Raw genomic sequence first — 24,544 nt, forward strand, 5'->3', positions numbered from 1 at the left:
GGACACTCTCTTGATCCTCTTCTATTTCTTTCTTTCTTTCCACTTCTGTCTGACCTTCTGGTTCTTATTCCCATTGCGCTGAACCGAACCATATTCTTATCGAGTCGCATTATCAACTCTGGAGAACCCCGTGGCTTTGATCTACCCCCCCGCGTCCCTCTTTTGTGGAGTCAAACTCTCGCTATCACCTTGATCGCAGACTGTTTGCACTTGAGTCCAAGGCATGACAGTGTCGCCTTGATCCGCGCTACTCTTAGCATCAGAGTAGCAACCCTTTTCTTGACCGACACCCCAGCATACAAATTCCTCTTGATATTGAATCAATCGTCACTATGAATGGACATGGGACTGAAGTTCGGACTGGGCGCACCTCCCCTCCGGCTGCTCCCTTTGGATGTGAGTTGCCCTGAGCATCATTCTGTACTGTTTCCTCTCTAACCCGATTCTAGACTCCTTTCTCTCCCCCATGGACACCCCCTTTGAACAGGCACCTGCTCTTCCCCCAGGGCCTTCTCTTCTTGATGATAATGAATCCAACATGCTCGACAACTTCTTTACTACCATGAACGCAAACCACTTTACGAATGATTTCTGGATGCGACAAGAACATAAACCCGGGGCGCCTAACTTTGACTGGTCAGGTGAGCTGCCACCCAACTTTGAGGGATCAACCACGTCCCTATCACAGCCTTCATTTCAGCAGCATGGGCTAGGCAAAGCAGCTGGGGGAATGATGACAGACAACCCCACAAGCTCGGATATCTTCGCCGCAGCCTCCATGCTCTACCACAGCGGTCTAAACGGATCAGAGTTGGGATCTACATTAGCACAACAGACATTCGCAGGACACACTCTCCCTGCCCTTGGGATACAACGAAAAAACAATTCACATACCGGCATTACTGCACATGGTTCAACTTCATCTCCACCTCGGGCTGATGTACCGATTGGATATCATACCTCGGAGATGTTTTTTGACGTCCGTGACCCCATTCCCGCAGACCAACATCCATCAAGGAAGGTCCGCAGTTTGCGATGGGGCTCAGATGCTAGTTTCATGGATCAAGGCTATCTTCGCCCCCTGACCAGCCCGACGAGGAACAGCGGACAAATGACCTGCTCGATCATCTCGGGTGTTTCGAACCACAAAGCAGTGCAGCAAACACACGGGCACCTAGTCCAGAACGCATGGTTGGGGCTCCTCCTCAAGGTCCCACCTTCCGAAGTGGTGCTATCCTGGACGAGAGCTTACACCCTCGGAAACGCTCAAGAGTCGTGAAAGAGGAGGGCGACGAATACTCCGATGACGATGATGCACGACCTCACTCAAGAAAATCTAGAGGATCTATCAGCAAAGGCCGACGGGCATCAACAGACATGTCTCGAAAAGCCCGACTACAGCCAGGGTCCAAAGCTGCCCGAGAGAATCTCACAGAGGAACAAAAGCGGACCAACCACATTCTTTCAGAGCAAAAACGCCGAAATCTCATTCGCCAAGGCTTCGAGGACTTATGCACACTTGTCCCTGCGCTCAGAGGCGGCGGGTTCAGCAAAAGCGCAATGCTCACTGGAGCTGCTGACTGGCTTGAGGACCTTCTCCATGGGAATGACATCCTCCGAAGCCAATTGCATGACTTGAAGGGCATCAATGGCTTGGTTATGCCGCGTTGATACCCTCTGTGACACGATCACAACGTTAATTTATGATCTCATGGATGGCCCCTGCCTCTTTTCTCGGTGGGGGATTGCAAGCATTTCAGCGGGTGGGCAGTTTTGTGTATGCACGCCGGCGAGTGGGCATTTCATCTTTGAAACCCCCAGCGACAAGATACCTTTTGTTTTTATTTTCACCATTCTCTGCATACTGTTTCTTGGCCGTATTTTTTTTTTTTTTCCCATCTACCTGCTGTAGATGATACAAGTCATATTCTGGCTGGTTCTCGGCAAATATCGATACCCTGGTGCATAATTCGAAAAGCCTGTATTGGCAGAACATAGTTTGAGTATTTCAAATGCTTTTTTTTTTAAAAAAAAAAATTGTGTTGGTCCATATATTAAGATATATGTTTCTACGTAGCTCATAATATAGAGAGTATATCCTGCCCAAAGCTATGACATAGATGTGTGCCATTGCTCTCTACTATGTGTACACATTTAATTTTGAAGCTAACATAGACAATGCTATAATTTGACATTTCAAGGACATGTTCAGATTCCATCTTAGTTTTCAATATATAATACTAGTGTGTACGAATATGTTTAATCCAGGCCAAGACTTACCAAGACCTGTCGGAATGCTGCTAGTATCTCCATCTTCTGTCCCCACCGCTCTGGTTTGTCTGCATGTGAAGACGCGTCGACGTAACCTTAATTTTGGACCTCGACAGACCCAACCGCCCTCAACTTACCATGCCTCCAAAGCGAAAACACACCGACGATGTCCCGCAGGAGGACGACTCCAAGCGTTATGCCTATCTCAAACCTCATGTCCGCCGCGTCCCAGAGAAGACCATCAAGTCGAAATGGACCCCTCTACCAGAACCCGTCCAGGAAAAGATCAAGGACATGTTCCACTCCCTCGAGCGACCGGTGATAATGCGGAATCAAAATGAGCGCAAGCGCATCGAGGCACAGGGTGCCGTGCAAGCGGTTGTGCGAAAGTAGGGCGCCATGTTTAGTCTGGTAGCTTCCACAGAGCTACCAGTGTCTTGAGAGAGATGATGATACTAACTGTGTGGTTTTAGTTTAGGTAAACGACTCCCGCGAATGCCGTTTCCACCCATAACGAAGGAATCCAACTTCGACTACGAATCTGCCCTGAATGAGCACGTATGTGACCCCCTACGATTGTCGACAAGTCCATCCTAATTAAATCTTTAGCGGTCGCTCGAGGCCCACTTGGCTACGATGAACGATAGCGTCGATCTATTAAAAGCCGAAATTGCCAAAGAAGAAGCGCTCCTTGCTAGGGAGACGAAGTCACTCCAGGAAATGGATAAGAATGCCAAACGGGCCGAGGCTGAAAGGAAACGACAGACTAAGAATGTATGTAACAAACACATCTTGCTTCCAACCGGGATTGGCTAATATTTTGCGACCGCAGGAACACCCCGTGCTCCGACAGCTGGATGCGCTTCCTCAAACCGAGGGTTCTGGGTCCTCCGAGTTCATCCTTCTTGGCGCAAAAGATAGCCAAGTGACGCTAGATGAGGTATGGACTGCTTGCGAACCACACGTGCTCGCTCTATCAACTGACCATTGTATTTGATTTTAGTTGGAGACCGACCCCGAGGTCCAAGGACTCATGAAGCAACTGCATGGCCATCTTCAATCCATGCAAAACAACACCGCCCCCTTCGCAGGACTCAGCGATGTCATCACTCGTTCACAAGCTGCCTTGGATCTATACTCGATGCCCAACGACTGATCGTCCCACTGGATATCACCACACCATCCAAACCACCAATACCGGCATTTCGATGCTTATGATTGACACATGAAGGGCCTCGGACCCAGAATATGCGTGCTTATTAAAAACGCAAACCAAGTACTGACCGAGCTTGGCGACCAGGAATTACATCGGCAATCCTTGTCTCGTACTTGAATCTCAATGCAGTCGCTGAATAGCTGCATATGGTGGAACCGCGCATGGTTGAACGCACCTTTTTTTCCCCTAAGGATATCTCATTGCACGGGTCAAATATGAATCACACTATATTGGGAGAAGGGTAATGCGAGTATCATGCGCACTCAGTCCAATCTGAGGAGTCCTGCCTTCAAAGATGACTAGGCAACCCGAGGCCCCCACTGCATGAGAGGAGGGGGAAAAGATTAAATGGTTGAAAATCAATAAAACACGAGTCTGCATTTTTGCACGGAGTATAGAATATGGTCTCAATCCAAATTCCAATTGTAAGAATAGAAAAAAAAAACGTAATTTCCTTGACCGAGGTCTCGCCCCCAAAAGTGGCGTGTGCCCAAACAGCCAACCCCATGCGGAGCAGTTCGGAGGGGTGACTCCGCTTTCTCCATCCCCAAGAACTTTTTGACGTTTACCAACTACCAACTGGTCTGCAGGCAGCCATTTCACTCCGGCCCTGGTGGTTCTTCAACTTTTGCGCAATGTCCGAAAAGAATGCGCCGTTGGGCGCTTCAAATGCGACAAAGTCCAGGTCCACTGATGCAGGGAAGGATACGAGCGTCAAGAACTCGCAAACATCTGTGGCCAAGGCCGAAACGACCGGTTCGGGGAGTCACTCCAGTCCCAAGAAGCGCCGGAAGGTGAATCACGGTAAGGTGCCGTTGCGCAGCATGCGACAGGGATCTGGGCGCGGCCGATTCTGTTGCGCATAACGATAAGAACATCTTTGCTAACGAGAGGTTCCCGCAATTCTAGCTTGTGTATATTGTCGCCGCTCGGTAAGTTCACCTCTTGGGATGTCATTATGCTTGATTGCTATATGCGATACGCCACGGCATTAGTGCTGGCGCATATCTATTGGAGGAACTGGCTTTGCTAATTGTTCGCGGTGGGACAGCATATGACCTGTGACTCGGTACGACGCCTCTGTCTTTCCTTTCCCCGTTTGCGACCCGTCACATCTGAAACCCTGAAGCCAGACTCGCGGGAAATAAATTGCACCAGCTGACCTGTCTGAATCTATGAAGGAACGGCCCTGCACGCGCTGTATAAAGCGAAACATCGGCCACCTGTGCCATGACGAGCCGAGGGAAACTGCAAAACGAGGACGCGGCGAACACGAACATTCTGCTGCAGACGACGAGGGCTCGTCTAACAATGAATTGGGCTCCGTTCAAGGCATGCCTAGGAGTGTCGATGTCGCCGATGCTGCTGGTCAGCAATCTTTCCCTGATACCACGATCGGAATTGCACCCTCAGCTGTGAACCCTCCTTCAACGGTACCGCCTGGCAATCTTTCTGCATCTAGTCAGGGCCTCGAGCCTAACTCTCAGCGTGAGTTCGCAACAAATCCTGTTTTACCCCCAGACTCAGCTGACGTGGTATGAAAGTCATGCAATATACCGACTGGGTAGGTGGTGGTCAGAATCAGTTCCAGGATATGCATTCTCTCCACCCGTCATACATGTTTAATGCCCATGAGGTGACCAACGAGTACAATCTGCTCGGAGATTTCCTCAGTAACAGTCTCTTGGACGATGGAGCGATGTTCCAAAATCAAGACATGCAGGGGATCTACACCGATTCATCCTTGATGAATTCGATGAATGGTATGGCGCTACCAAACGGGTTGCCTCCTCCGGCACAACTTCCGGCACCAGCACAAAACCAAGTACCGCCAGGGGACTCCATTCAACGACCAACCTCCACGGTGGGCAATGACAAAGCTCGGGAAACATACTACATGACTGCCGCCGACCCAGCAGGAACTGACCCACCAGAGGAGCGAATGAACAAGCTTCTCAAAGCGAAATATGACGCCGGTTTACTGAAACCGTTCAACTATGTCAAGGGATATGCACGATTGAACCAGTATATGGAAAAGAACATGCAACAAATATCTCGGCAAAAGATTCTGCGGCAGCTCGATAAATTCCGGCCTAAGTTCCGAGAACGCATGCAAAGCTTGACTGATATCGAACTGATTCTGGTGGAGATGTGGTTCGAGCGGAGTCTCATGGAGTACGACCGCGTTTTTGCAAGTATGGCTATCCCGGCCTGCTGTTGGCGTCGAACGGGCGAGATCTTCCGAGGAAACAATGAGATGGCACAGCTGATTGATGTCCCGGTTGAGGGTCTACGAGATGTAAGTTCCAAAATTGGAGATCCCCACATCATACTACAGCGAACTCACATGTTTACTCTCTGTAGGGCAAACTTGCTATCCACGAGATCATTGTCGAAGACCAATTGGTCAGCTATTGGGAAAAATTCGGCGCTATCGCCTTCGACAATACCCAAAAGGCCATGCTCACCAGTTGTACGCTGAAGAGTCCTAACCCTAACTCCACAGGCGATGGTATTACCTGCTGCTTTTCGTTTACAATCCGACGAGACAATCACAACATGTAAGTGTTTACTGCTCACTGTCCACCAGATCCTGACGTACTGAAACTAACACTGTGCAGCCCGTCTCTCATCGTTGGAAACTTCCTCCCCATCGATAAATAGTACTTTTTGGTAGACTCTGTTATTTATTTTATGTCACGTAAGGATTTATCTTTTGGTATCATCTTTTGGTTTAGTGATTCCCCGAGTTTTGGCTGTGCTCCTCACGGAAAAATGTATAGTGCTTGATTTATGTGTACAACATCTAATAGCATATTTTGACTCGAGTGATATATAGGAAGAGAGGTAGTCATCTGAATAGTGTATGTATCCATGGATGTCCCGTTTGCAATAGTCAAGAGACGACGTAAACAAGTGCGCTTGGAGTTTGAGCGCAGCCTCCACGACTCAGTTGTCTCTTTTGTCCCTCCACGCTCTTCCAACTCCAATCATCTTCCCTCTCACTCTCTTTATTTCTTTTCTTTTCTCTTAACATATTGCCAACATTTAGCATCTCCTATCTGTTTTTTCGTCTTCCTCTCCCTTCGTCTCCCAATTCCCAAGTCTTCCCTATGGCGCAGCTATCTGGAACACGCCATGCTCTGACAGGTACGAGACGCACACCATCCCCCTCTGAGTGCAAGAGCTAATCTCTAGATTCTTCCACCTCAGAGTTTGCTTGTACCTTGCATACGATCTTATCCGCAGGCAGTACTTCGACAAGTCCTCTCCTCGCCCCCGATGTCGTCCTCAGACTGGATAGCGACCTCAACAGTAACCCGTTTGGTCTCGTAGCAAATATGGCGAATCGCGAGCATCTAGATGGGGTTGGGACATTGCTTTGGAACGACTGCATTTATCTGATGCCCTTGCGTTATCACAATCCGGAAGATGTCCTAGTGCTCGGCAAAGTGAGGGCTATCGCGTTCGCCATCTTGAATATGGCTGTCACGCCTGATCTCTTAGGTTCTTTACGATCTCTAATATATATTGAAGTGAGTTTATCTGACTTTTTATAGGGAACCTCAGGGCTCTCGATCTGGCCCTCAAGGCAGCGCGTATTTGCATCGGTATATCATCCTATATCCCACTTGATGATTTTATCAGATCTAACAACAGAAACAGTGAACGAGCAACGCGAAATTGCGCTGAATATCATGTCTGCAGCCGCTCTAAGGCTAACGAATGTTCAGCCTGTTCATCTTGGCCTTGATCCTGCAATCAACCGCAATATCACCATCCGATACTTCTTGCTTCGCATTCGACTGGTGAGTTGTATCGTCGGAACACTGCGTTGTGTCATCACCAGAACTGACATATTATTCTAGGCCTGGTTGCAGGATCAAGTCGATGTCGCCGAGCATTTCTTCACAAAACTCCCGATGCCGGCCGTGTCAAATGATGATGAGTTGATTTTCGAAACTTGTTTTATCATTGGTGACTCCGCACTCGCACGGCGCCTGCCAGAAATCGCAATCAGATGGTTGCAGAGAGCAAGCGATCACTTCCAGTCCTTCTCCATTATGAGTCAGTTGAAGCTTCCAGATTACAATAATTGGAGCTTGGTCATTCGACACTCTCTTGGTGAGTAGGTTGATCTAGTTGATGACCTGGGCTAACGTGTTGCAGCCGTGGCTTCTGCACAGACTAGAATCCCCCAGGCAGCCGTCACCTACGAGTTTGAAGTGAGACAGTTGAGAGAAGTACGTCTGTAGTGAGGCGTGGTAAACCCGAAGCTGACTTTTTTAGTTTTACCCAAAGCACCCTGCTGTGGTCCTTTTCGGTCTCTCTGTGGGACATAACAATCCTAGTAACGACGAATTACTACAAGGTAAGACTGATCTTTATCTAGGATGGAATTGAACTAAACATATTGTTGTAGGCCTGAAGGGTCTGGTTGATCAGTTACCTCTCACAGATATGAACATGCCGATGTGAGTTATCCCAACAAGTATTGACTGGAAGTTTTTCACAGATACTAACATGGATCTAGAATTTTTCACTTTGCCCGATCTCTGGGCCATTCAGGGTATCTATGTGCAGTCTATCTGGTGAGGTATTTTGCTAACGATTATTTAGTGGTTTGGATAACGGAATGGAGGCATTTCGAATTTTGCTCATGCGCCCTCTCCCAAGAGAATGGACAGAGAAATGCTTTGCTGCTTTTCTTCTACTTCTGAGCAGATCGGAGTACTCTGATTCCAAGCGCATTCGCAACCTCAGAGGTGTAATTGACGCACTAGAGAAACGTGGATATCCATCAATTAGCGCCAAGGCAGCTCATGCCACCGTGATTGTAAGCCAAACTCCCATGATCATCAATGAAAAGAGCTGACTGATTGCCTATAGTGCATCTGGAAAATGATTGGTGAAGCCCTTCTCAAGAAGGACTACTGGACTGCACAGCTATGGCTTCAGATGTGTACTGATCCGAAGATTTTCCAACACTGCTCCATCGAAATTCAGATTGCGATACAAAAGTAAGCAGAACAAAACCGTCGTTTTACTTGCATTTAAGGCTAACATTTCTTCAGGAAGCTGGTAGCATGTTACCTACAGACTGGGGATACCGCCGCTGCTCGTCTGTTAATCGACCGGGGTCTATTCCAAAGTCAAGTGGATTGCGAGAGGATGTACTTGTCTTATAAGTTGTGCTTGCTGGAAGGGAAAGACGGCTCTGGTATGAATATTCCATGGAAACTTTACTCTTCTGATTTACTCTAACCAAATACAAGGACATTTTCATCTCGGCTTTCCTTTGCATCCAGTGCCGCACAAGCAAACTAGTCTCCTATCATGCGCAATGGAAGCCCAGAGACAACACAAATCAGAAGAAGTACTGAACTGTCTTGATCAATTCATCAAATTTTTGACTTCAGATGACATCTATCATGATGACTTTCCCTCCGCGGAACATTACATGTGAGCATGTTTCGAATCTATGACTTCGTCTACTAGGCTAATTTAGTTACCCTGAACAGATTTGCAATCACTCTTCTTTCCGAAGAACTCTCAAACGGCTTTACCCAGAGGATTGGCAGCTGTATCGAAACTGTACTCCAAAGTGGTGCGTTTTCCCCTTCTAAGGCTATAGCTATCTTCTGATACTGACCATTCAACAGCCTTATCTTACGCAAAAGAGAACAGCATGTTTGAAGGTGGTGACCAGGAGGTCTCAGTCACCCAACTGCAATGGCTGTATTTTGCATCTTACAAACTTGCTTTGAAACTTATCAACTCTTCAGGGTTTCTGTGGGCTACTTCTGTCTTGGATCACTCTAGAGATGTCTGTTTTGAATTCATGCAATGTATCTTTCTGGCTATATTTACTAACAAGTTTACAGTTTGCGCTTCAGTATCGTCAAATTGCATACCCCAAGATGGGTTCCAAAGCACCCAGACCGCATTTATTTGCAGTTGTTTACCTCCGTCTCCTTGTTAGCTCCCTGAAGGCCCGCTGCGAGGATGATCCGACTGAGAAGGTTAGTTCGAGCGGTTCTTGTCCATACCAAATTATCGCCCGAGAATATCACAATACCATAGCCTGATGACCATACTGACCATATGCAGGCATTGCAGTACGAGAATGTACGCGCTTGTTTCCAGGAGCTCAATGACTTGCGTGGTTGGAATGATGGAGAGGAGGAGGCAGATGACGACGCGAATTACAAAGAAGATAAGCACCATGAGGTTGCCCAATTCTTTGACCTTGAGGCTGCTATGCACCTTAAGAAGTGGGACGATGTGGCCAACATATGTGCATCTGACGACACATTCCCCGATCCGAAGTTTTACGCACCTATCATGGATCTAAATCTCCAATTGAACCTGCCACCCACACTGGGAATCCAGGTCACCAAGGTACGCTTTATTCTTATGGATGAGATACTGCATTCTTTGAACGACGACTGACATTCATGCAATAGCGGATCATGTTAAAACTTAGCGAGCTACAGGACGACCCCCCAAGCACATGGCAGCGCGATTTCCGGATTTCCCTGCCCCGGTACCTCCATTGTCTGTTTTCTCTAGCCATTACACCAGTTCCGCAACCAGATTATCTTGAATTTGTTTGTCTCGATGTCGAAATGACCCACCCTGAGGTTGCTGAAGAAGTGCTTGACAAAATCCTTGGAATGGCAAACGAAGCAGACATTACGCATGAAGGATTCAATACACAGCACAATCTGAACACCATGCATACCGGGTCTGAGCTTTGTGAAGTGTTTACCTATCCAGCTGCGGAGTTGATCAAGGTTGCTACCGTGGCTTTCAACAAGGCTACTGACTTTTACCGTGCTACACAAGATGAGGATTGTCAGCGTTGGGCGAACAAGGCCATTAGTATTGCTCAGCTTGTGCCAGGTGCCCAGGGCAAACAACTGGTTGAGATGCTTCAAACTAGGCTAGGGAGCTTGATTGGAGTTTGAGGACTTGAGTTGTCAAGCTGATTTGGTCTAGAGACTTCGAGTGGGTGTGCGTGCAGTTAGCAAGAAGCGTCTATCAAGACGCAACTGATTGATTGAAATTAGGTGAGGATTTGATCGAGATGTTCGATGGTATTTCAGATGGGCTCTGACGAGGTGGGGGATTGTGTGTGTACAGTGAAGTACTAGGTTTTTGAAGTGAAATTGAAAAACTTGAATTAGGTATTCTTATGCTTTTTCGTTAAAAAGAAAAAAATGTATATAAAGAGAAAGAAAGGACTCAAGGGTGTTGATCATGGTGAGATGGCCTATAGCCTCTCAATAAAGGGTAAATATGGGTATCATCAGAAGGGAAATGATCTCGAGGAAATCAGGAAGTAGAAAGGAAAATCGCCCAAGCCACCGAAAATCCAGTAGATGATGCAAAGATGCAAGGAAACAAAAAGAATGCAAAAAAAAATCCCAAGAGAATGCACAAGCGAAAATGCCAGTAAAAAAGAAGAAAGAAAAAGAAAGAAAGGATCAAGGGTAAGTGATATAGAAGCGCCGTAACAATTCCACGACCGAAGCCATAGAAAACCAAAAATGCAGTACCTCTCCTCAAAGCAGAATAAAAATCCCCAACGAGAGAACGGAGTTCATTCGTCCTCATTTGTATCGGAAGAACGACTCCGCGAAACCTGCCGCGCCCCCTTATGTCTCAACGACGGGGTAGACGGCATACGATGAGGAATACGAGGCGACTTGGGCATGGCCGAGTAGCTCTGTTTCTGCTCTCGCTCCACATCTTTCCCGCTACTATCCGTCTCAGTCTCGGCGCTCTCATCGCTACTCTGTCCACGGCCACCCACGATGCGGAGTGTGAGACTGAGCTCGCGCTCGAGTTCCTTTTGCGCTTGCATGCGTTGGCTCGAGCCGTTGAGTTTCTTGCGATACGCTCGCAAACTCCGGCATAGCTGCTCGGTGGACATATCCAGACTCCCGAATTCGCTGCGCGGGGTTGTTTTGCCGCGGTTGCGGAAGTCGAGGGATGTGCGGCGGTTGGTGGTTCTTGCGCTGTGTGGTTTTCGGGGTGTTGGGGTTTTGGATTTCGGGCTTACTGGGGATGGAGAGCGGCGGCGTCGGTCTTGTGGTGTGCCTGGTCCTGGTGTTGGGGAGAGGCGGTTTGGTGGGGAGGATGTTTCTGAAACGGCGTGGTTTTTGAGCGATGATGGTGCTAGGGATAATCGAGACAGCTTGCGGAGTAGGGTTGGAGAGTGCTCGCGTATAGGTGTTGGTGTTGTAGGATTGGGGCTATCCGGTCGTTGGAATCCGGCGAGCTCGCTGCGGGAAAGGACTTTTCGGAGAGGAGGCCTCGCCGCTGTCAGTTCCTTCACGGGGTTTTCTTCGTCCTCCCGTGTGTTCCCGATGAGGTCTGGTGAGACTTGTTGTTGGACAGATAGGTTCCATATCATCAAGATACCATCCATACCAGCACTGACCACTGTGCGCTTGGTTTGGGACCCATCGGATTTATCACGCTCCTCCAGGAGTAACACGTCGGTGACGCCTTCTGTATGGCCAAATTCGCCAGTGAGTAGCTGGTCTCGCTCTAAATCATAGACGCGAATAGATTTGTCGGTGCTCGAAACACCTATAAGAACCTTCGGGGTCTGGCCTGAAATTTCAGGTGCAATTGTCAACGAACTCAAAACCACCGCATCAGCTGTCTCCGAATCAGATGCCTTGAAACAGTGAATTTGATGGCCGGAGGGGATATCGAATTTCGAAACACAACGATCCATGGTAGAAAGGTATAGAATATTCGAGTCATCTGGGCAAAGTGCCATGGACACCGGCGAGGACTTTTGAGTGATGACCCTTGAGATGAGGTAGGCAACAGATGTGCCGCCATCCACCTCTCGCGTCGCGCGTTCTCGTATGACAACAGTGCGGTCTGCGGAGCACGACAGCAGCTTTTCGCCTTCGTTGATGAACATCAATTGTCCAACAGCTCCGACGTGATCGTCCATGGTTTGAATCAATTGCAACTCGGTGTCTCGTCTCTCGAAGAGTTGCACCATCCTATCACGCCCAGAACTAGCTATCAGCCAGGTATCGTCCATTCCTTGGATGACCACATCTGTAATCTCCCCACCATGGGCGCGGGCCTCGTTGAGGCAGCTCCAGTCGGAGTTTGAAAATATTCTGCACCAGAGTCAGCTAAAGGGCTTGATCACTATGTCATATCTGCGCATACCTCAATACACCAAGCTTGTCAGCAGAGACAAACCAGCCCGCATTCTCAGCAGTCCTTAAAACCTTGAGTTCGTTTGCCGCATCATCCTCCTTTGCTGGAAATTGGTCGATATCGATATTTTTAGATCCTCGACACTTCCCTTGGGCATCCCAAAAGTTCACTGAACCATTGCGAGACCATGTGAAGAAGTCTGCAGACAAGTCATTGGGGAAATCCATGCGGCCAATGCCGAGAATCGGGTCCCGATGGGCCGGCATGGAAGCCTCGCCCTCCTCCTGTTCACCATCTTCGCCTAAAGTGTCAATCGGATAGACATGAATCGCGCGGGTGGATTCAACGGTGACCAAATGGGAATTAAGAGACCCCATACAAGTAATCGCCGGTGTCTTGCTTTTCTTGTCAAGCGCACTTTTGTCAAGGCGCACAGGAGACATCGGTGTGGATGAACCGGGTGATCGTAGAACCTCAAATGGCACCCGCTGCATTTGCCTTCCTCGTCCACCTAGCCATATGGATTCTTGGTCAAAGTCCACGGCCAACGAGGTGATGCTGAATCCAACTTGCTTTACCGTGATCATCTTCTGTGATCCTTCGCGATCATCGAGATAGCAAACCGCGCCTGAATCTGTGCCGATTACAGCCTCATTGTAGGAAATACTGTTCACACAGGTGAAGGTGTTGTCACCCAGTGCGCCTAGTAGACAATTCCTGCCAGAAAGTGCTTTCGGGGCAGGATTGGGCGAGGGGCCAGCTCCCTCGATATTTAAACGTGTCTTGGTTGGTGAAACAGGCCGAATCACTGTTGGAAGACGCCAGACCTTAACATGTCGCAGACCGGTCCTAAACAAAAATATTAGTCGAGTGCTAGTTACTACCATCCAATCAAACATACGTGACCAAGCTCTGGCCGACCCAGCACATATCCTTAATAAACGAAGTACATTTATTCGCGGAGTGTAGCTTGGCCGACCCATTCTTGAGGTTGATTGTCCAGATAAAAAGAAATCCATCGTTCGGGTTGCCGAGTGTTGCCAAATACTGAGAGTCGGGGCTAAACGCCAGGCTGCGAACACCGAACGTATGCTCGTTCAGAATTGATAGGGGAACATCCGGCAAAGCATCTCTCGCTGTCGAAAATATCAACACTCGAGGGTTGTAACCAGTCTTGAAGTTGTTAGCTGCTGTTGTTGGAGTGATTTGTCTCAATTTCCCCCACTTACCTCTCCCACTGCAAGGAATCTTCCATTCGGGCTGATCGAAACACTCGTTACTGCTTTGATTCTTTCCCTCGAGGACCATCCACGTGGGCTGCTGCTGTCGATGGCTTCGCTTGACGGAGACCCATTGTGGAGATTAAGGTGTGGGTTGGACCGGATATGGGAAAGGGATCGCGATCTCGGGTCTGGGGTGGCTGGGGGAGTCGAATGGTTGTAGAAAGAAGTTGATGGGTTGACACTTGTTGCGGAAGGCCGCGCTCGGAAGAAGCGCTGTGTTATGTTATCGTTCTCGTCCAATTCTGCAAGAACCGCTGCTGATCCAGCGCATAGCGCAAAGCTTCTGCTCTGGTCATGACTTGAGAAGCCATTGGGAGTGGTTGTTGTTGTGCCGATAACGGTCTGGAGGGACAAGGAGGATTGATGAGAGGTTTTGCTAGGGGATCGCGTGCCTGGTCGGAGGATTGGAGAGTTCGAAGGAGTGATTTTCAAGGATGCGCTGGGTCCAGCAAGCTTGCTTTTCGCACTGAGGGGGCGGTGGTAGCCATATCCTCGGGAAGGAGGCGATCGGTGATTCGAGGTCCGCTGAGAGCGCGGGATACTTGTATTTCAAGCCAAGTTCATGAGGTAGGTTCGTGGATGCCAGTCAGGTTGTAGTAGGCGTCGGAAATTTTATCTCGGGAGCGCTCAGGAGAGAGTGTGGAAGGATAGTAGAATTAGTGGGGGCAAGCTGAAATGAAGCTTTGATCAGCCAAGTCCGATCTCCATGTACACACACATGCACACACACATATAAATCTGGAACTCACCAAAAGAGCGTATAGGAAGAGAGAAAGAAACAAACACGAGGCTCATTCCGCGATAAGGCAGATCATTCCAGTCGATCAGAGGAATTTGAACCTTGGATTTCTGCTTCCCCCTGGCTCCATGGGGTTATATAGGGATTATGCTTGGCTTCTGATTAGCCTGGAATTGAGAAATTGCCAGGTTCTCACTTGTCCAGAACTTTGAGATCTTTAAACTCTTCTCGATCTACCACAAAGCGTGAGATGAACGGTGGGTCGTGTACGCACAGGTCGTCGCACTAACCCGGACCTTCGGCTCTAACGTGAGTTCTGATGGAAGTATGTTGTACGTTGGGTATTGGACGTGGTTATATCACAGATTAGATCAAATCAGATCAGCTCAGCTCAGCTCGGAACCAAGGGCGGTCCACGGGATGGTCCCAGACTAAAGCAAATCCAGACTTTGTCTGTACACCTCGAACTCAGTCTCACGTGCCTCGAGTATCTCGTGCCCCTCCGATGCCCTAATCTCATAGCATAATTTGACGAGTCTATTTGCGATACATCACCAACTCCGGTATTATACGGAGTACTTATTGGGCAGCCATATTTGTCCATTTCTACCAATCACACGGATCAACGAAGTGGGAGGTACAAGGCTCTAAACATCTCGTTAGACAATAACCGTACTCCAGTGTTGGTCGCATCTCACCGCTGAAAAGCTACATACATAAGCGTCAACTTCCAAGTTCAGCACTCACGGTCGATGTGGCCGTTAAAGGCCGGGATTGGTATTAAGATGATGTAGGCAACACTTATCGTGTGTTTTATCAAGCCTTCGTTGATGATTTGTCCCTACTCGCTGGGATCCGAAAGAGGCAGTGATCTCAATTGTCCCACGCCTTTCATTCGAGCGTTGGGTGATTTTGCGATTCATTCGAACATGAATATGTTCTCCATCTAACAATTCAAGAAGTTCGCTCTTTACATTGGATTATGGTTCAGCGGTTACAGAAAGTGAACGATATTCTAGAGGTTTGGCTGAAGAAGCAGGGCATCTTTTGAATTTCAAATCATATATGTACTAAAACTTGCGATCTCTAGCTTTCTCGGCTTGAAGGATATCGATAATGGGAAATCGGAATAGCCAAACATTCTGTTAGTTAGTTAACAGAGTACATATACTATTTTTCTATTGCCATTTACAGTCTGCTCAACTAAAAATTGTCCCAAGGGCAGATTAAAGATCAGATTGTCAAGGGCAACCCTGGACCACCTGGTCATCCTACTGAGACGGTCAACTGTAGCCTCTTCCTGCGTCACCTTGCAAATATACTTTGGTCGACAATCAATCACATTCAAATATTGCAGATATGGCTTTGTTACACTAGCCTATCTTAAAATTCATCTATGCCTTGCACTTCTATTTAATCACTTTATATTGTAACTCTTCGAGACGGTTGCAAGCACTATAGAATGGAGGGATACTATTTCAAAGCCATATGGAACCAATTCAGGTCATAACTCAATATATGTCTTGGCTGATATATGCCAAGAATACATCTCTTTTGGAATAAATATATCAAACTAAAACTACAAGTCGAAAATATATCGATTTACATGCTCGGTACATCTGTATATTCTCATGATCAACTTGGATAAACCTTGGGAGGACTATTGGTGTAGGTATAGGGCACAGTTGAGATAACCTACTCAAAGAGGCAATGCTTGCTTGGTCATAAACTTGCTTTATATGATACGATATATATGGATCCATTTGGTTAAATTGGATATGTAGAATGTAAGTTTAGAGGTATACTAACTATTTCCAAAAGTCGTCTGCACATCTAAAGCCATTTTCCGTCTACACCCGAGCTAAATTACCAAATAAGGAGGAAATGTTATAAAAAGACCCAGAAAATAGTACAAAAAGTCATGACAACGATTGCGGCTGACTGTTCTTCTGTACATAGCTCGAAAATCTCATTTTGATACACACACGTACAAACTTTTCTGCCACATTCCTCAGGCCACCAACATCTGTAACTATTTGGTTATCTTATCGCCACCGGATATTTTCCCATTACTGAACTTCCAGATCTCTCCCATTCATTCATTTTCAACTTTGCTCTGGTTGTTACTCCCTCTTTTCCCATCTGCAGCCGATTTTCAATATGGCTACTAAATGTGCAGCCTCATCGAGGCTCGCTCTACCTGCAGTTTTGCGCAATGTTTTCCGCTCTCAATTCACCAGTAACTTGGGCACTTCTTCAATAATCCCCTACCACCGACCTCTTGCCTCTGGTCCTATTTTCCCTTCCAATACCCAGCTTCAACGATCCTTCAATTCAATGCCGCGCTTGGGTGATTCCCAGAATGATGAACCAGCGCCCGCAGCCCCTGAAACTCCGGCCGCCACTGATGACACCGTGCCTCAACACAAAACACCCAAAAAGAAAGATTACGACTCATTCGGCAAGAAAGGTGGATGGAATAATCATAAAAGCCACCCCAAGGACCAGCGAAGGGACCCAGATAGCACCGGAAGAACCGACAGAGAGCGCAGAGCTTTCCGCAACGAGACTCGCAGGGAGGCCAAAAAGGAACCTCGCAAGGATTGGCAAGACAGAGCCCAAAAATCGAAACAGCTCTCAGAGAATAGGGGAAAGAGAAAGCCTGAGAGCTGGCAAGTGCAAAAAGCAGCTTTGAAGGAGAAATTCGCTGGTGGTTGGAACCCACCCAAAAAGCTTTCACCTGATGCCCTCGATGGAATCCGCCATCTTCATGCGAAGGCTCCCGAACAATTCACGACCGCTGTCCTCGCAGAGGAGTTTCAGATGTCCCCGGAAGCTATTCGCCGAATTTTAAAGAGCAAATGGCGCCCATCGGAGGACGAGATGGAGAGTCGGCGCAAGCGATGGGAGAACCGACACGATAGAATCTGGAGTCGTATGGCCGAGCTTGGTCTTCGCCCTTCGACCGACCGGACGCGAACACTTTCCGACTTCCATGTGCTGTATGATGACAACAATCGCAAGCGAAGATAGTCATCTGTGTATATTATACTATGTTATACTATGTTATATATATTTTAATTTTCGCCTGTACCATAAATAATATCATCTGTGACCTTTTTCTGTTTTAATCTCGGGAATAAACGACGTATTTACCGTAGTAGTTGGCTGCAGGGCAGGGTGGGTATCGTATGTCATCTAGCCCGTTGTTCGGGGTGGAGCTAGGAGCAAGGATATCATCGCCACGCAACTCCCCCGGCAACACATCTTCAACTCTACAACCAGCATGGTTCATTCGGGTTGACAGAATGCTACTGGCGGCACATTTCACCAAGCTTCGACCTAATTACAGTTCATCGTGCCGGCAATTTCTCCCAGGCCTTGCCCCCCTCGAACTGCAACCCACATGCTGACACAACCGTCATGCCATCCAACATCCAAGTCTTCGTGAAATGGAAGGACCAGACTATATTTGCAGGAGAGGATGTGGAATGCACTATAACATTCAAGAACGTGGCCGATACTGGTGCTGATGCCAATCATGGCGGCGAAGGAAGTCAACATTCACGGAAGACCTCTCGAGTCGCGAACCACACCCCCAACTCGAACTCGGAATCTTTCTTCGGGTTCAAATCACCACAGGCTCTCTTTTCTGGTCGGCGATCATATTCTACCAGCTCGCAACGAAAGCCTTCTCATCGGACAGCCTCATCCCTGAGCTCTCCGTTGGTCGGCTCCCATAGCTTTCCTCCGAACAACGGCCCCTCTACACCGCGAGCATGGCAACCGGGCCACAACCATAAACGGTCCGTCTCCATCCTCTCTATTGATAGCGAAGGCCAACTCGATCCGACGCCTTCCCCGCACCATTATAATCGAAATCAGCCAGCTAGGGGTCATGGGCGCTCGGCGAGTCTCCAGGTTCTGCCGCGAAGGAACAATAGCTATGAAGATTCTTACAAAAAAGGTAGGGGATGGACAGTGCAACTATGTGATTAGGGGGGCTCTTTAACTAATAACCGTCTCTCATCAGCGAGATCCCCCTCTCATGCCTTTCCATTTCCATTGACCGAGGCTCCTAATGAACACCCCAACGGCAGCCTGAGAGTTGATACCTCCCATTTGGGGCGAGCCAGCGGCCCAGGCTCTCTAGCAGCTAGTCCGATAGGCGCAGTAGAACCATTGCGTGCACCGTCACGACGGCCTCAACCACCTCCCCTCGATTTTAAGTTCCCAGCTACGCCTTCGACTGATTCAACTAACAATCGCACTGTGCGCACTCCATCACCAAAGTCAGCGACAACGAACGGTACATCATCAACCGGCGGAAGACCCACTGTCAGAGATGCACAGGGCCTTACTGGACCCGCGCACCAGCAATTGACCCGGATTATATCAGCTACAAGCGTGAATGGGAGCAACCGGAGCAGCGGCGAGTTCTACTCCGCCAGCGACCACTCCACCGAGACCCTCGGGTCTGAATACACAAATTATTCGGTACAAGGGCCACGAGCTCCCCCTCCCATGCGGCACGCGCGGCACTATTCGAGTGTAGTTTCATCTCCCACCAAAGCCTCTAACAGCCAGGCGCTGTTGATGGGATATGCACAGGTTAATGCATCATTCACGGTCGATGGATCATTAGTGAACCAGTCAGCTTTCGACGAAGTCAAGCGAAAGGGAGTTGTTGGTGGCCAACCGGGTTCAGGCGGACTTCCTGGCCGCCCAACGCCAACAGCCGAGCGACCACGTAAAACTGGTGGGTTTTGGGGCGCACTCAAATGGAACACCATTGAGGAATCTATCAATGGCCTTCTTTCAAACAACGAATTGGATGGTCTACGAGAAATGCGTGGTGTTACATCGTCGAGGTCAATTCCGCTGTTGTCCACCTCACAGTCGCTGCTTTTTGTTGACCTCCGACTGGCACCAGGGGAGGAACAGTCATATTCCTTCTCGTTCGCCCTTCCCAAAGGACTCCCGGCGAGTCATAAAGGGAAAGCGATCAAGATTTCATATAATTTAGTCATTGGAACCCAGCGAACTAGCGGACCCAACGAACCCCAAAAGGTCAACCGCATCAACATACCCTTCCGCGTTTTCAGCGGTGTGAATGGTAAGTAACATCCTCCACTTCGATTTCCATTCCAATTTCTCACGTTTTTGTAGAAAAGGGAGATATCCTTGGGCATGACTTGATGTCACCTTACGTACTTCTACGGGATGAAGCGAAGGTGCAAAAGGTCGGGCCAGTGATGCCAGTGATAACGAAAAACCAAAGTATTAGCAAATCTCACCATTCCGCGGCTGATTTCCTTGGTTTTGTGGATGAAATTTTGGAGCAACGTGCGCGTTCTAACACGCTGTTCCCACCTGGTGCTACGCCCTCAAGACGACCTAGCGTTGAAGGATTACCCCAGATGCTTACTACCAAGGATGTCATCGATTTTGCTATCCTTCGCAGCAACCAGGCCGTGAACTCTCGCCGGAGTCCCAATCGCTTTGAGATTGCCCGTGAAGGTAAACGTATCGCAGTGGTCGTCTTGAATCGACCAGTTCACCGACTAGGAGAGACCATTATCGCCACGATGGATTTTGGAGATGCCACAATTCCATGCTACGCTGTACGTGCCTCGCTAGAGACATCTGAAAAAGTCACTCCTACTTTGGCCATCCGGTCCAATGCTAGCATTCACCGAACCACGCGGCGTATTCATGCCTCCCTGTTCGAGAACACACTCCATGCCACCCGGGTGGCTTTCAGCCCTGCTATCCCTATCACGGCCACGCCTTCAATATTGACGAGCGGTGTGACTCTCGACTGGGAACTTCGGTTCGAGTTTGTGACATCCAGTGTCCGAAGCGAGCAAGGGGCCCAACCCTCGGGTACTCGCTTACTCGAAGCCTTGTCATCGGATGATCGCGGGACGGTGTTGTCTGCTATGGAGCATTTGAACTGTGAATCATTTGAGATCGCTATCCCGTTGACAGTTTACGGAGAGACTGTTCGAGAACGATTGCCCGAGGAGAATGAAGGCTACCCAATCTAGAACTCTAGATGTACACTAGATGTACACATGTGCTTGTCTGCCGTGCAGGCTATGCTTGATTTTACTTTGTGTGATTTAAATATTCCCCTCGTATCATCGAGGGAGAAAACCCCCCAAATATATGCCCCACCAGGCTCTGGATTCCCCCTGTATAATTGATATAAAATTGAATTTGGAAAAGAACTACATAGCTCTACTCGTCTACTAAGTCAGATATGTAAAATATATTCTTTTAATCTGTGACGTACATGCGGTAACTGGGGCAACGCGGTCAGTCAACGGATCGGATCTCACATTATCAACTTGGGAGCTGAAACCCGATAACATCTCTCTCCTTGCGCGTTCCAAAGTTTCTCTTAGACATATCATCCACAATCATTGTCAAGTACGATCCATTGGCATCATCTGCACGTCAACACATCTGCACATCTGATGACATTCCTCAAATCTTGGACAACAAGTGATATCTAACATGGGAATGTAGGCACATCGCGATCAGCGCAAACCCCGCCGAATACACCCCCTACCGAAAAGGATTATATTTTTTTCGAGCCTAAGAGACTATGGCTTCATTCATCACCACCATGTCTGTCCCCGCTACCCCTCCCATTGCCCATTTCCCTTTCCCTGGGGAGCCTACCTCTTGCTCCCCGCAATCCCACCCTCCTTCCGTTATCAGCCCTCCCGCCTCATATCAGACTACTCGCACTTCTCATATCCCCCTCTCAGAGCCTCCGTCCTACCTGTCGCCGGCGGTGCGCGCACTCAAACAAGGCTGCTTTGAACTAACACCTCCCAGCAATGCACGCACACGCGCCCCTTTCAAACCCCGCTCGGCCGCCAAGGGCACAAGTAGTTATCAGCTACGACAGTTCGCCGAGGCCACACTTGGAAGTGGTAGCTTGCGCAAGGCTGTAAAACTGCCCGAAGGCGAATATCAGAATGAATGGCTCGCCGTCAACAGTAAGGCACATCTTGCGGCGTTGTACTAGGTACATCTGCTAATGTTTTGACGATTTAGTTGTCGACTTCTACAACCAGATCAACCTTCTCTACGGCTCAATAACTGAGTTCTGCTCACCGCAAACATGTCCCGAGATGAAGGCTACAGATGAGTACGGTGCTTCCTCGGCTGGTCGTTGACTCCCGGCTTACAAGTTTGGATAGGTTCGAGTACCTCTGGCAAGACTCGGAGAATTTCAAGCGGCCAACCAAGATGTCTGCTCCGGAATACATCGAGCATTTGATGGCCTGGGTTCAGAGCAACGTCGACAACGAACAAATGTTCCCTAGCCGGATCGGTATGTCTCCTCGGTCATCCGTTTAGATAGTAGATCTATTGCTCACCCGTTGTTTTCCTTCCAGGTGTTCCATTCCCCAAGACCTTCCCCAGTCTTCTCCGCCAGATCTTCAAGCGTCTATACCGTGTTTACGCCCACATCTATTGCCACCATTATCCAGTAGTAGTGCACCTCGGCCTCGAGCCTCACCTCAACACCAGCTTCAAGCACTATGTCTTGTTCATTGATGAGCACAAGCTCGCCAGTGGGAAGGACTTCTGGGGACCGCTGGGTGATTTGGTGGATAGTATGTTACGAAGCGACTGAGGATTGAACGGGGACATCGAGTAGTAATTGTGTTTTGCATCTGATCTCCGCAGTCAGGGATACTAGCTGGTTGGCGGAAAAGATATCTTAACGGCGTTTCGGGTGTGGTGCATGCATTGAAGTATTTTAGCTTGGACTTTCTGGCGTTTGGGGATTGACCTGACGCGAAGACCGAAACGATGAATCCATGGATATTCCTTCAACTCTGGTTTTCTTTTCTGTTTTGTAAAGAGGGCGTTTCTATAATTGTTTTGGGGGTTATGGTGTGTAAAATAGATGTTATACTTCCATGCTCCTGCAATCAGCATAACATATGGGATGTTAAACCAATTATCAATGATACGCTGGTCGTTATTAGTGGGCTGGCTCACCACTAGGCCACTAGATACACCAATATCAGATATGCCCTAAGCCGGAACTCATGTTTACGTCTGGGTACTTGACCCCCGAAACTCAAGCGGATCGCCATAGTCACAAACAGGATTTGAATCGACTGTTTATTTTATACCTAATGTCAATAGTAAGATTTTCGAAGCACTAAACATTTTTCCAGATTCGGCTAATACATATGTAATATTTTAATGTATAGTTCTTTCACCCATGGAAATTTATAGAATTAACAATACACCACCAATGTAGAAGCTCTGCAAGTTATTTACATCTGAGTAAACCAAAGGATGTGCTACATCAAAGCTGCCAAGCAATCATATACACACGTGACTCAATCATTGTGTGTGTGCACGTGACGACGGGAACATTCGGCCCGGAGGTCTCAACCTTGCATCCTTGACTGAAGCAAGCACTCCGAACGTCGATATCACCTCCCCATTCAACCCTCAGCGTCCCTCCTCCCTCCCCGAGGCCACTCCTCCAGCCAATTGCACAATGATGTCCGCTCGCTTCGCCCGCGCTGGCCTGCGTGCCACCCAGTTCTCCGTTCCTCGCACCGCTGCCGTTAACGGCATCAGGTCCTATGCCACCCCGGCCCAGGAGACCCGCGCTCCCGTCGCTCTGTTCGGTGTTGATGGCACCTACGCCTCCGCTCTGGTATGCACCTCCATTGCCCCGGTCTTGTTGCGACCGTGTATTGGACTTTTTTCGCGACAAACAGCCCCCGTCTTTCCCCGACCCCTCCCACAGTTGTTCCTTCAAAAGCAATCTTGAAATCTTAATCACAATCAACCCGCAATCAAATCCCCCGAATCAATCCCGCCTCTAACAATGACTTACGAATAGTACACCGCTTCCGCCAAGTCCGCTGCTCTCGACCAGACTGCCCGTGCTATCGCCAGCCTCGGCGAGACCCTCAAGGCTGACAAGAAGCTCGGCGCTATCCTCGGCGCCCCTATGCTCACCGTCGCCGACAAGAAGTCCATCGTCGAGGAGCTCGCTAAGGTCGCCGGTGCCGATAAGGCCGGTATCCTCAAGAACTTCCTCGAGACTCTCGCTGAGAACAACCGTCTCGGTGCCCTCGAGGGTGTCTGCGAGAAGTTCGCTACCCTGATGGGCGCTCACCGCGGCGAGATCGACCTCAACATCACCAGTGCTCAGGTACGAACTCTCATAAGCTGTGTTACGGTCTCAGCAGAAAAAATAAAAATAAAAACAATCAAGGATCTAAGCTAAAACTTCGTCCGCAGGAGCTCGATGCCAAGACCCTCTCCCGTCTTGAGAAGGCTGTTTCCAAGTCTCAGTTCAGCCAGGGCAAGAAGCTCAAGGTTGTTGCCAAGGTACGTTTCTAATGGGTGAACACTTTTTTGTTTTGTGTTCTGTTTACTAACTCTATTGACCAGGTCAACCCCGACCTCGTTGGTGGACTCGTCGTTGAGATTGGTGACCGCACCGTTGACCTTAGCGTTTCTTCCAAGATCGCCAAGATGAACAAGGCTCTTTCCGATGCTTTGTAAATGTAAATTAGCCTCAGCGTTTGAGGGGATGGTTAGATTATAGCATATCGTCCCGGATGAACGGTAGCGTTCGCAGGGGGAAAGGGGTGTTCTAAGATTCCCTTTTCTACTCTCATTTTGTTTTGTTCTCACTACTTGTCAATTGCACAAATTCATCTATAATTGATGTCTTATAGATCCGTTCTTTGTCCCGGTCTCATAAGGTACTGTGGGAGCCTTGGTCTAGCGGGTTGATAGTTCGCGTTATCCCTCAACCCGCTTGGCCTTGGTATC

The 24,544-nt window shown here is 48.6% G+C and overlaps 10 protein-coding genes across 10 annotated transcripts; 9 read left to right on the top strand and 1 right to left on the bottom strand.

Annotated features, from left to right (window-relative positions):
• Positions 1 to 300: 300 nt before the first annotated feature.
• N7487_012211 (basic helix-loop-helix domain-containing protein) lies at positions 301 to 1,671 on the top strand (the record flags this gene model as incomplete). Its single annotated transcript, XM_056879941.1, has 3 exons — positions 301 to 396; positions 450 to 1,133; positions 1,160 to 1,671. Exons 1-3 carry the CDS (start codon positions 333 to 335, stop codon positions 1,669 to 1,671), a joined length of 1,260 nt encoding a protein of 419 aa, XP_056725260.1. The 5' UTR covers positions 301 to 332.
• Positions 1,672 to 2,409: 738 nt separating this feature from the next.
• On the top strand, positions 2,410 to 3,427 carry N7487_012212 (uncharacterized protein; the record flags this gene model as incomplete). The annotated part of the gene is made up of 5 exons (XM_056879942.1): positions 2,410 to 2,660; positions 2,745 to 2,829; positions 2,881 to 3,045; positions 3,104 to 3,211; positions 3,275 to 3,427. 5 exons carry the CDS (start codon positions 2,410 to 2,412, stop codon positions 3,425 to 3,427), a joined length of 762 nt encoding a protein of 253 aa, XP_056725261.1.
• Positions 3,428 to 4,122: 695 nt separating this feature from the next.
• Positions 4,123 to 4,353, top strand: N7487_012213 (uncharacterized protein; the record flags this gene model as incomplete). Its single annotated transcript, XM_056879943.1, has 1 exon — positions 4,123 to 4,353. One exon carries the CDS (start codon positions 4,123 to 4,125, stop codon positions 4,351 to 4,353), a length of 231 nt encoding a protein of 76 aa, XP_056725262.1.
• Positions 4,354 to 4,662: 309 nt separating this feature from the next.
• On the top strand, positions 4,663 to 6,151 carry N7487_012214 (uncharacterized protein; the record flags this gene model as incomplete). The annotated part of the gene is made up of 4 exons (XM_056879944.1): positions 4,663 to 4,975; positions 5,032 to 5,786; positions 5,852 to 6,048; positions 6,109 to 6,151. The coding sequence occupies 4 exons, from the start codon at positions 4,663 to 4,665 to the stop codon at positions 6,149 to 6,151; spliced, it is 1,308 nt and encodes a 435-aa protein (XP_056725263.1).
• Positions 6,152 to 6,600: 449 nt separating this feature from the next.
• N7487_012215 (SPO22/ZIP4 family meiosis protein) lies at positions 6,601 to 10,458 on the top strand (the record flags this gene model as incomplete). The annotated part of the gene is made up of 18 exons (XM_056879945.1): positions 6,601 to 6,637; positions 6,737 to 6,994; positions 7,048 to 7,098; positions 7,154 to 7,296; positions 7,357 to 7,612; positions 7,658 to 7,731; positions 7,778 to 7,859; positions 7,911 to 7,962; positions 8,022 to 8,057; positions 8,108 to 8,324; positions 8,378 to 8,508; positions 8,563 to 8,708; positions 8,764 to 8,950; positions 9,010 to 9,095; positions 9,151 to 9,314; positions 9,373 to 9,510; positions 9,599 to 9,889; positions 9,955 to 10,458. The coding sequence occupies 18 exons, from the start codon at positions 6,601 to 6,603 to the stop codon at positions 10,456 to 10,458; spliced, it is 2,853 nt and encodes a 950-aa protein (XP_056725264.1).
• Positions 10,459 to 11,093: 635 nt separating this feature from the next.
• N7487_012216 (WD40 repeat domain-containing protein) lies at positions 11,094 to 14,763 on the bottom strand (the record flags this gene model as incomplete). The annotated part of the gene is made up of 5 exons (XM_056879946.1): positions 11,094 to 12,642; positions 12,695 to 13,534; positions 13,587 to 13,858; positions 13,915 to 14,509; positions 14,753 to 14,763. 5 exons carry the CDS (start codon positions 14,761 to 14,763, stop codon positions 11,094 to 11,096), a joined length of 3,267 nt encoding a protein of 1,088 aa, XP_056725265.1.
• Positions 14,764 to 17,044: 2,281 nt separating this feature from the next.
• rrg9 (mitochondrial ribosome assembly protein RRG9) lies at positions 17,045 to 17,740 on the top strand (the record flags this gene model as incomplete). Its single annotated transcript, XM_056879947.1, has 1 exon — positions 17,045 to 17,740. The coding sequence occupies one exon, from the start codon at positions 17,045 to 17,047 to the stop codon at positions 17,738 to 17,740; it is 696 nt and encodes a 231-aa protein (XP_056725266.1).
• A 390-nt stretch (positions 17,741 to 18,130) lies between these two features.
• Positions 18,131 to 20,757, top strand: N7487_012218 (putative intracellular protein transport protein (Sat1); the record flags this gene model as incomplete). The annotated part of the gene is made up of 3 exons (XM_056879948.1): positions 18,131 to 18,674; positions 18,741 to 19,823; positions 19,877 to 20,757. The coding sequence occupies 3 exons, from the start codon at positions 18,131 to 18,133 to the stop codon at positions 20,755 to 20,757; spliced, it is 2,508 nt and encodes an 835-aa protein (XP_056725267.1).
• A 584-nt stretch (positions 20,758 to 21,341) lies between these two features.
• Positions 21,342 to 22,364, top strand: N7487_012219 (Mob1/phocein family protein; the record flags this gene model as incomplete). The annotated part of the gene is made up of 4 exons (XM_056879949.1): positions 21,342 to 21,720; positions 21,779 to 21,872; positions 21,925 to 22,058; positions 22,123 to 22,364. 4 exons carry the CDS (start codon positions 21,342 to 21,344, stop codon positions 22,362 to 22,364), a joined length of 849 nt encoding a protein of 282 aa, XP_056725268.1.
• An 885-nt stretch (positions 22,365 to 23,249) lies between these two features.
• On the top strand, positions 23,250 to 24,271 carry N7487_012220 (F1F0 ATP synthase subunit 5; the record flags this gene model as incomplete). The annotated part of the gene is made up of 4 exons (XM_056879950.1): positions 23,250 to 23,411; positions 23,601 to 23,915; positions 24,005 to 24,094; positions 24,158 to 24,271. The coding sequence occupies 4 exons, from the start codon at positions 23,250 to 23,252 to the stop codon at positions 24,269 to 24,271; spliced, it is 681 nt and encodes a 226-aa protein (XP_056725269.1).
• Positions 24,272 to 24,544: the final 273 nt, after the last annotated feature.

This window comes from Penicillium crustosum, assembly GCF_028827405.1.
Source record: "Penicillium crustosum strain IBT 35664 chromosome Unknown utg000005l_segment0_segment0, whole genome shotgun sequence".
NCBI classification, from domain to species: domain Eukaryota; kingdom Fungi; phylum Ascomycota; class Eurotiomycetes; order Eurotiales; family Aspergillaceae; genus Penicillium; species Penicillium crustosum.